At 40.7% G+C, this 11,326-nt stretch overlaps 1 protein-coding gene and 1 pseudogene across 1 annotated transcript; both read left to right on the top strand.

Moving 5' to 3' along the window:
• Positions 1-163: 163 nt before the first annotated feature.
• On the top strand, positions 164-4,385 carry LOC146467960 (putative serine incorporator pseudogene; annotated as a pseudogene).
• Positions 4,386-4,684: 299 nt separating this feature from the next.
• On the top strand, positions 4,685-9,784 carry LOC146467959 (serine incorporator 1-like). The gene is made up of 5 exons (XM_085125440.1): positions 4,685-6,087; positions 6,973-7,165; positions 7,961-8,157; positions 8,645-8,863; positions 9,096-9,784. Exons 1-5 carry the CDS (start codon positions 5,706-5,708, stop codon positions 9,770-9,772), a joined length of 1,668 nt encoding a protein of 555 aa, XP_084981566.1. The 5' UTR covers positions 4,685-5,705; the 3' UTR covers positions 9,773-9,784.
• The last annotated feature ends 1,542 nt before the right edge of the window (positions 9,785-11,326 follow it).

Below are 11,326 nucleotides of genomic sequence, written 5' to 3'. Positions count from 1 at the left end.
TTCAGGTTTTCTAGTTTTGATAGAAAAAATAGACAAAATATATAAGATTCTATATTTGCAAAAAGAAAAAAAAAAAACGTACCGAGCTCCTTTACCGAATTCATTTTAACTGAATTTCATACATTGACGTCAAATTGATTTATAGTATAGTATAACTCTCAGGTGTTGTGTCTAAAACTTTGCTTCTTCTGTCAGTACCAAAACCGCTCGGTTTCTGCAGCTGTTTTTTGCGGTGTATCGCTGGCTCACCTCCGTTTTGTTGATTCTCTCACCTGTTTGCGGGTGGCGTAATTTCGCTTCACCGTTGTCACGACCAAAAATAACAATACACTCTATGCGAGGGAGTAGCTCTGGAAAGCGAAAAGTTCTGGATTGCATTGCAGGATTTGCGAGCTTTTTTACCCGAGGCGACTAGCGAAAAGACAATATTACTGTTGCGGTGTTATTACCAGACGCGCGCGCTTTGTAGAACTCCAGCTGTTGGTGTTTTGGTTTATTTTGTGTCTATTTTACGCTCGCTTGATCTTGGATTTCATTCGGTTGGTGGCTACGCAATTTCAAGGCGTTTCCAAAGTTGGAAAGGTTTCTTCGTAAAGACCCCCAACCAGCGGAAGGAAAGATCGTTAAACTTGGCAAAAGGAGGGAACTTATTTTTTTGATATACTTTCACATGTTTGAACTGACTTGGTTGCACGAAGAACAGAGAATTTGAGCCTCGAAGCAATGGCCTGTGCAAACATCACTTACCTGTTAGCTCAAAGCTAAATCATCGGAGCGCAAAGACCACAGTGTTTGTTTAATTTTCCATGAAACAGGAGTTTGGCTTTTCGGGCGTAAGCCTTCTCGTAAACTTACTTGGATAAAAACTCTGTTCAACGTGAAAATAATTTGGCAAATTGTTATTGAGTGGAAACAACAACAAACAACACAGGGCGTGAGAGGAAGCAACAGAGGACGTACAAAGTTTTCAACGTTCGCGGTTTAACGTCTTTCAGTCCTGCTAACCAACGTAAAACGAAAAACAAAAGCAACTTGTTTCCGCTACAGCAAGGCAAAACTCATAGCATTTGTCGTGGCGCGCTTTATTCACAAGGACTGTAAAAGCTGAATGGTTTTGAGTACCTGCGTGATTATAGTTGAACCTATCCCACAGTTCTTTATGGGTTTCTATGGGAGCAGCTCTACAGACTCTGGGCTTAGCGGAAGTCGCGAGTGAAGTAGCTTGTTGCGCAGGCTCAGCAGCGTTCAGCTTATTTTGCAAGAAGAAGGTTGGCGGAATCAGATCCAGGTTATACTTTGCTGTATTTTTACTCCTGGGTACCATTCTCTGCCTGGTTATGCTTGCGCCAAATATGCGAACAAATCTTGATAAAATCCCCTTACTTTGCACAAGACTTGCGTCGAAAAGAGTTTGCGATAATCTGGTGGGTTACGGTGCGGTGTACCGAGTTTCCTTCGCCATGTCTGTATTTTTCTTGCTGTTCTCGCTTCTCACTTATAATGTGCACTCGAAGAAACAGCTTCGCGCCAGACTTCACAACAGCTTCTGGTACATCAAACTGTCTCTGTTGGTTTTAATCATTGGTGTCGTGTTTTATCTGCCAAATGCGGAACTCCTTACCAAGATATGGATGTATATTGGTCTAACAGGGGGATTCATGTTTATACTGATTCAAGTTATTCTTGTCATTGATTTTGGTCATTCCTGGAGCGTATCCTGGGCAGAGAAAATGGATACTCTTGACACTAAGTGTTGGTACTTCTCGCTGGCGTTTTCTACAGCTTTAGTGTATTCGCTCTCTATCACGGCCGCCGTGATGTTCTATCTCTTTTTCACCAACCCAGATGACATATCGCAGTGTAAAGCTAACACATTTTATATCAGCTTTAACGTTGGCCATTGCGCTTTAGCTACGATCATATCCGTGCTACCAAGGATACAAGAAGAAACAACAGGAGCCGGTCTTCTGCAGTCTTCAGTTATTACGATATACACCATGTATCTTACCTGGAATACGCTCTCATCCCAACCAGACTCTAAGTGCAATCCTCTGGGCGAGGTCATACTGGAATATGATAAGGTTTCTGGTGTGAACGGTCAAGCTATATTCGGCGCACTTTTGATGTTTGCGTTGCTAGCATTTGCGTGCACTGTTCGAGCAAGCACGTCGCAGCTCGGGAAACTGGGATTGTCTTTGTCCGACAGCCCTGAGTACTTACAAAAAAGCGCAGAAAAAAACGCCAGGCACCGAAAAGAGGACAAAGTGTCTGAAGAAGAAGGCAAAGACGCGGATGAGCATCAAAGCGACGACATTGCATACAGTTATTCTTTCTTCCATTTCGTGCTCTTCCTAGCTTCTTTACACGTTATGATGGTAATGACCAACTGGCATAGTCCGGATGAGAACGTAGATTTTAAGAAAATGATCAAGAACTGGGCGGCGGTCTGGGTGCAAATGGCGTCCAGTTACATTTGTTGTTTGGTGTATATATGGACTCTTGTGGCACCGTTAATACGTAGGACTTGGGGACACTATCTTGGGCTGGAGTTGGAACCCGTTAGGTTGCCGACTGCAAGAAGGGCGAGCGCTGCGCAGTTAAGAGATGATTTCAAAAGAGCTAGAAACATCTTGAAAAAAGCTGAAGCTACGGTTGAGAGGGCTAAACCGAGGCAACAGGTTGAACAAGAGAGTAAGGCGAGGAAAAGACATTTGCAAGAAACATCGAAAAATCTTCGGAAGGACCAAAATGATGAAGCAAGTAATTTGGAGTCCGGCGCAAAGACTTTGAATAACAAAAGGATAGATCCTGAGAATTTTAACAGTAATTCTCAAAATAAAACAGAAACTAATAAACCCGATGTACCAAATATAGAAAAACTTGTTGAACGACGAAAAGATAAACGTCAAGAAACACCAACTTCGTCAGTCGATACATGTTCGCCTTTGCCTTCAATGGGTAATCGGAAAGGTTCGCATTCTTCCGACAGAACTTCGGGAAAGCAACAAAGGCTTTCCGATCCCCCTCTTCCAGTAAAAATACAGATTGATCATCCGTTTGAAAAAATAACGCAAGATGGCGTTTTCAATAACAATGTAAAACAGCCCGAAGTTTCCAAGGAAATTCTTAGACTGCAAGAGAGAATTCTTAGATTTCAGGCTAAAATCGTCAAAATTCAGCACAAAATTTTATCGATACAAGAAACTGGGGAAGTTACTATTCCAAGAACAGAAACAAGCACGAAAAGAGGATAAATGTTTTGTTGTTAAACTCAATAATTAGTCTAATTATGTTTTTTCAAATGATTATTTCACGAAACCCATAACATCGACGACGTAATAGCCGAGGCAGTCATGGCAGGTAGATTGTTTACCTGAGGAGGTAGGGTGATGGTTTGATATCATAATTATGGCAGAAAAATGTATTGAAAGGGGGTAAAGTTGTGCAGGATCATCTCACGACATTTGCCTTTGTTTTATGACTTCCATGAGTGCCAAATTTAAATACGACGTCGGCAATAGCACCAACAACAGCTACAGCAAATAAAATTTCAATTTTCTAGACGTTGAGATACAAACTGTACCCGCACTGTCCGGAAAGTGCTGATCAAGAGCTTTCGCCACAGTGAAAATGGTCGCACTTTAGACTCAAAAGTTAGAACTAGGAAGGACAACATAAGGAACAGCTCCATAGGAAAGTACTGCTCAGTAGCTTTCATTTGAATGTTCAAGTTTAGGATTTCATCCACAAACTCAAACATTAGAAGCACCTTGTATAGTATGACAAATAGCACCACAAGAAAGCACTGCTCAGTAACTTTCATTTGAATGGTCAGATTTTAGGATTTCATCTACAGACTCAAAAGTTAGAACCACCTTCTACAGCTTGATAAACAGCCCCACGGGAAAGTATTGCTCAGCAGCTTTCATTTGAACGGTCACACTTTAGGATCCACCAAATCAGTGAGACATACTTCACGACTCGCGCTGGTATTTGACCCGAGAGAGATACGATGAAACACAGCCCCGTTCCTAGGGTCTCTCCTCTTCACGTCCCTGGGACGTGAAGAGGAGAGACCCTGGGAACGAGATTGGATGAAACAAAGGCAATTTGGAGATGCATATAACGACGCTGGCGTAAACTTATGTAATTTTATTTATAATTGTATTATTTGACTTTCGTCTTGTATTTTTCAACTTTTATTTTGTATTGTAAACAAGGAACGTTTTGTATGAATTTGTATCAAAATACTTCTTAATATATATCGGATAAATACAGTCGCTGAGATTACAGCAAAAATAAATAAAATAAAATAAATGAAACTTTTCTGCTTTGTAGATTGCGTTCCTTCTTAGAATTATACTTTAAGTTAACCAAGAGTAGGTCTTCGTCTAAAAACCGTTCGAATATTATTAATTTGTACGTCGTAACTCACCCAAACAGAAGTAATTACTCCGCGGAACAATCGCAACGGACGCAAAAAAACTAAATGACTGAACGAGAACACGGTTTTAGTTTTGATTCTCATTGGTTGAGAAAGTGGCGCGAGTTTTGCTTTGTAGTAAAGAAAAAACAAAAATAAAGGCGAAATATTTTCGACACTCAATAGAAAATGTAACCACTGTAATCCAAAACTGACGTATTCTGAACACTCATTGAAAAGGCAAACTGTGATCTGTGCTAGGCATGCGCAAGTTGCTTAAGTTCAGGGCTGGTATTGTATTGGCATCGCTTCGTATGGACAGATAAAACGTGTGGAAGCAGAGCTTTTTCCCCTTTTCGGTGAAAACACAAACTTTTGGAACGCATCCGTGAGGCGGGGCACAAATTCCCTCTTTATAGATTTTAACAGTTTCTTTTAACTTCACTAATATCCTATTCACGGTCAGTAAAGGTTCATTTACCCTTTAGATTGCTTTCCTTCTCTGTGAGTGGAAGTGGAGGGGTATTTCATTGAAACTGCTAAGAATTATATTTCGCAGACCGTAACAGTTTAAACAAACTCTGAACAGTAAAGCTTCCTCACTGCCAAAACACCACTCGTTGCCTTAGCGGAATTAAGATATGGGAGGCAAAATTTAGCCTAAGCAGAAGGTTGCAAGACAGTGAGGAAGGCAAAGCGAAGAAGAAGTGGAGGAGGGAGGGCCAAGGCCGAGGCAGAGCGCGTAACTTGTCAAAAGAGGCAAAAAAAAAACCCAGAATAATTTATACTTAAGTAGGTAAACGGGATCCCTAGAGAACCATCCGGTTATGAACTATTGTCACAGGGTGTTAAAAACAGATAATCTTTTTGTCAATCGTTAAAAGTTAGGTGATGCATTCACATTGCTGTAATGCTTTGAAGTTCAGTATATCCTGACCGCCCTTGAATATTTTTGTTCACTCGGAGAATGATAAAGACAAGAGAATTTGTAAAGCTTTTTCACTGAGGAGATGGAGCGAAAGCATGGCGAGTTCTATGGTCTTCTTGTAAATTTGAAGCGCAATCCTTGAAACCTTAGTTTTGTAAAGCTTTAACATTCAAAAGAATATAACTTATTAACTGTTGAGCTTTTGCCGTGATGTTGGCCGGGTTTATCATTTCACGTGCCGATTTATCAGGTGACGCAATGCTGAAACAGTACCACCACCAGAAGAGAACACAAACACATACACACACTCCTCTTCCCGATCCCGAGTGAATCAACCAACTGCAGCTATCTAGAATGAAGGACGATTCCTACGATCAACCAAAACGCAACCAAGAGGTATCCTGTTTTTGCGGCATTTGCGGCAAACTAAGGCGAGCCACCTTGACTCGTGTAAACTATACCATAATTCTTTTACTCGTCACCGTCCTATCATTTGCGCTGTCACTTCCACGAATGAGAAGCAAGATCAACGCTATTCCGCATTTCTGCAATGAAATGGTGGACTCGAAAACCTGTGACAGCCTCGTGGGTTACACAGCAGTGTACCGCGTGTGTTTTGGGACGGCCATCTTTTATTTTGTCCTTGCGTGTGTTGCAGTAGGCGTGAAAAACGTCGAGGAAGTTCGCGCGCGAATTCACAATGGCTTCTGGTACATCAAGTTCTTGCTGTTGATAGGTTAGCCAATTTTTTGTAACTATAAATATTTTAGTACAATCAAAAGTACCTGTTTTGCATTGTTGAACTTTGAGATTTAGCTGTTAAAGTTGTTAGCTGTGAGTTATTTTCAACAGTTAGTACAATCAGTGAGTTATATCAATTATATTTTCGGGTATTTTAACCGTGACTTTTATTGCAAACAAAATATTCACAGGAAAGGAAGTTATTTTTAAAGCACAGAAGGCCAGTTGCGTGCGAATTTTACTTGGATCAAGATAATCAAACGCACGTTATCGCATGTTGTCGCAAACACTATTTACACATCCCACACAAACTCACAAGATGAGATACGTTGGACTGTTTGTGACTGCGTTAAAATAAAGCCTCGGGTTTTAACGATACCGACAAAGGAGCAGCGTCAACTTTTTTTAGTGTCACTTTAATTAGCGAAAAAACACATTTGTATCCTTTGAAATGTTAAAATAATGGTACAATTTTGTTAACAATAACTGACGCTACCGATGCTCAGAAACTGGTATCAATCATTTTTGTATGCGGATGACTAGGATGGAAATGGATTGTAACTTGAAAAAAATAGAAAATTTTTTCACATTCCTCGTGTGCATTTTGGAGAAATCGCTAACTGAAAATAGATTTTAGTTTATTGTTCCTCGGAGAAATCATCTGACATTTTCCTCCCGATGCTCTTAACTAACAGCGATACCAAGGGGTTCTTTGTAAAATAATTGAGCAGTTTTGGCCAATATACAGCAAAATCGCCATGACGTTGCTCTTTAAATCCTTATTTCTGTATATCTATAGCAAAGACACAAGCATTCTCTCTGAGTTTCCTGACTAGCTTTAGCGTGCATATTTAACTCGCTTTTAATTTCTCTGTTTCAGCTATCGTCACATGCTCGATGCTTATACCCCAGTCTCTTTCGTTTAACCGTGTTTGGATGTACTTTGGACTGGCCGGCGGATTCCTGTTTATTCTTATACAGCTTGTTTTGTTGGTTGACATGTCTCATTCCTGGAGCGAGACCTGGGTCGAAAAGATAGAACAAGCCTCATCTTCATGCCGTTCAAAATGTTGGTAGGTTAATTGTGTATTCGTTTCCAAGCCCCTTGTTGGTAAACCACGCCAGTAGATAATAAAAATGACATAACTTTGGTCTGTGAAGCACAAATGCTGAATTCTCAAATTTGAAAACTGATTCAATTTATGATAAGCAGAGAAAGCGACAGTTAATAAAACGTCTCGATGTGATAACACGTTTAATGTACATTTCAATGCCATTCAGTTGTGCACAGTTTCCTATGCTCATTCTTTAGGCTCACTAGCGATATAAAAAAATTGTGCTCTGACTAAATAATCTAAAAACCTGTGCTAAGGTTAACCATGGGCGAGTAAGTTCTAAATATTCCTTCGTGTTCTACAGCCACCGTCTTAGAATAGAGCAACAGAAGTGAATAAATTAAAAATGCGACCTTTTCACCCTTCCCAAGCAACGGTGAAAAACGTTTTGTCAATCCACGGTAGAAGCTAGGCTCAAGGGTGAATAAAAACAGTGCTAAAATTTCTGGCAGCCTGGTTGGACTGTTGTCTAGTGAATTTCTGCCGCTGATGTGTTTTGCAACTTGATTGCTGGATCTTTTCAGATCAGTGATTACTTATGAAAAAAAAAAAAAAAAACTCTGAAAGGTTCAGAAACAAGACGAAAAATTAAACCTCAGCTGAAAACATCGTCTGTATTTGAACGAGAATGTCAGTACGTTAAGCTGTTTTTTTTTCTCTCTGATACTATGTTTTTTATTAACACCAAACTATTCATACATAACTGTATATTCTCGTTTTGTGAAATTCTGCTCCCTCTATTTTTCGTTTCAGGTATTTATCTTTTTTATCGTGTACTGGTATCTTATTCACCATCTCCATAGTAGCTGTGATATTTTTCTACAAACTTTTCGTCCGTTCTGCGCAATGCCAGACAAACTTATTTTTCGTGTCGTTCAGCCTTTGCCAGTCTGTCGCCGTCACTGTGGTCAGCGTGCTTCCCAAAGTACAGGAGGCGCAGTCAGGCACTGGTGAGTAATGTATGGAAATGGTTTACAAACAGACAAAACTCGATACAGCTCTTTTTTGGTTTTCTAGAAATTTTAGAAAGCTAAATCATGATATCGAACCTAAAGTATATAAAAACCCCACGAAGCTATAAAAGTTTCCTTTCAGAAATAGCACTCAATAAATGAGTACAACTCATTTGGAAGCCAGGATTGCTCACAAAGGCAACTAAAATCAGTGAAATGCAAAGAAAATGTCCTCAAGTTTCAACCTGTTGAGCTTGCGCCAAAATAAAGCTGCAAAACTATATTTGTGGAGGGGTCGGGGGTGGGGAGAGAATTGCTCCATGTTATTTCGTCGAATTAAAGATAGAGCACAAACCCATACGCCCTACAATGCCTCTCTCCACAACAGCGTACAAATTTTCACCACGGAAATGTTTGGAGTGAAATAAGGCAATATGGCGTGGCTAACATACATCACACAGTGGATCTTTTAATTTCTTCTTAGGTCTTTTCCAAGCCGCTGTGGTAATAACATACACGACGTACTTAACCTGGTCTGCCCTGTCTCATGAGCCAGATGATTTGTGTAATCCTCCAGGCTACTTCATATCCGGGTATGACCAGAACACTGGACTAAGTCTGCAGACAATTGTCAGCGGTGTTTTCGTATTCGTCATGCTCATTTACGCCAGTTTCAGCACAGCCATGAGTGTTTCGAGGCTAAGTAAGTCTACTCTATATATACTCATAGATGGAAAGGGAAAAAAATGCCAGATCATAAAACGACCTGCCTAAAGTTTACTAAACTTTATTTTAATCTGTTGTCAGACACAGTTCTCTTCATTTGACTTCCCAGGACATTTCCCTCCAAGAAAAATGGAATTCCTGGGTTTCAATCAAATTCAATCACTTTTTCGTCTTAAATTCAGTCATTAATTTTGTCCTAATTTATTTAGACAGATGGCGTATCCGCATTCAAGAAGATCCCAAGGCAAATAAATCTGCCTCAAAATGCAGCGACGTAGAGTCCAGTGACAAAACAGAAGAGGATGTTACATATAACTATTCTTTGTTCCATTTCATCATGTTTCTTGCCTCTTTACACATTATGATGACGTTAACAAACTGGTACAGCCCGAGTGAAGACACCATAACGAGGCTCGAACGATCGTGGCCAGCGGTTTGGATAAAAATGGGTTCAAGTAGCGCATGCTTGTGCCTTTATCTTTGGACATTACTCGCTCCATGGCTCCGGTCGATGTTTCAGAGTAACGTTGAAAGCGATAGACAACAGTCGCACGGAGTCAGCGTGCATTCAAACCAAGAACATGGTTCGAAGGACACTCAAAAGGCGGGAAATCATGAAACAAAACCGGAAAAACCAGATAATGAACCAGTTAAACTAGTTAAGAAAAGTTTACAAAGAGACTTTGAAGTAGAGAATAATGGCGACACTCATTTTAAAAGTGACGTTGAGATGGAAAAAGAAACTGAATCTACAAAGACTGCAATTAAACCTCTGTCTGAAGCAGACAAAGAGGTTTTAAGACTTCAAGGAAAGGTCTTGAGATTACAAGAAAAAATAGCCAAGCTACAACACAAAGTTGCTGAACTTCAGGGACTCAATGTATGACTTGTGTACGTTTTTTTTGCAATAGACCATTTCCGAGTTACTTTGAACCTACTTATGAAAGCGAGGCTAAGTGCAAAGTTTTTGTTATGAAAATTAGTTTTCATTCATATGCAAACAAAACTAGCAGGGGCGTAGCCAGGGGGGGGGGGGGTTCCAGGGGTTCTGGAACCCCCCCTCTCTCGCGTCAAGGAACCCCCCTCTCCTATCTTTAACAGTGATTTTATCCCAGCAAGAGTGTAATGAACTCTCGATTCCTGAAATTCTTCGTTTTGGTCTATGCGTACAATAAGTACAGTGAACGTCATTGTAGTATCTATTTGCGTTTCACTTGCATTTTCGGAGACATGAGCAGAGCTGGGATTCCTGTGTAATTACAGGATGCACGTGTGTGCACAGCAGAAATGCCCGCGAAATTAGTAGACGATCCATTGGTGTTGTTCGAGCTGGTGGTTTTCGTAACAATGTCCCGATTGCAAAAGATCGATGCCTTCTTTTCACCAAAAAGGTGGGCGAATGTAGGTGTTGTGCCTTCCATCCCGCACCGGACCAATCAGCAGCAGCATCGCGACAATGTACCAGCCCAGACACCATCTGATTACTATAAGAGGGCAGTTGCTATTCCCCTTCTAGACCATCTACAATCAGAGATGATAACATACTTCCATCTTACTAATGATGCTGTCTTGTCCAGCCTCTTTTATCTTCTTTCTGGGCTGGTAGCCGTCGGAGACAGGATTCCTGACATTAAAGCAGCGCTGGATTTTTATGAGAACGACCTTCCTTCTCCTCAAATAGTTGATGTTGAGCTCCTGCGATGGAAGAGAAAGTGGTGCAGCACTGAGGATGCCGGCCTTCCCACCAGTGCAGTTCAGAAAATCGCAGCATGCGATCGAGAGTTCTTTCCTAACATCCACACCTTGATCCCCATTTTGTGCACGTTGCCGATAACGTCAGCTGAATGTGAGCGCTCATTCAGTACAGTAAGAAGGTTAAAAACATACCTGAGGTAGACCATGTCAAACGAGCGAGAGTCTGGGCTGACGTTGATGAACATCAATTAGCACCGAGACATAAATATCGAGGAAGTGATAAACACGTTCGCTCAACGGCAACCGCGGCGTCTTCTGTTTGCGTAGCGTAAACGCCAAAGTCTTGTACGTACGTAATGTAAGGATTTTAGACCAACCGTTTTTTTTTATTTGGAACCCCCCCTCCTAGAAATCCTGGCTACGCCCCTGACTAGTTTTCATATGAAAACTTTTGCACTTAGCCTCGCTTTCTTAGGGAGGTTCACAGCAACTCGGAAATGGTCTATTATCATTAGACGGTGAGAAAATACTTTGGTTGTTTGTCCTTTGGAAACCAATTGAAGATGAAAGATTGATAAACTTAAACAATTGAATGTCTGTCATTAAATACAAACAAGAAACCCGAAGATTACTGTACATCATATAGTAAACAAGAACCCTCTTCACCAAACCCACTAAAGATTATCATTTATACCCATTACACTGCGTCCTCGTCATTCATTGTGATTGGCTGTTCTAAGCATTG

Source organism: Pavona decussata, unplaced genomic scaffold (assembly GCF_977016875.1).
Source record: "Pavona decussata unplaced genomic scaffold, jaPavDecu1.1 SCAFFOLD_134, whole genome shotgun sequence".
NCBI classification, from domain to species: Eukaryota; Metazoa; Cnidaria; class Anthozoa; order Scleractinia; family Agariciidae; genus Pavona; species Pavona decussata.
This window is presented reverse-complemented; position numbering and strand designations above follow the sequence as displayed.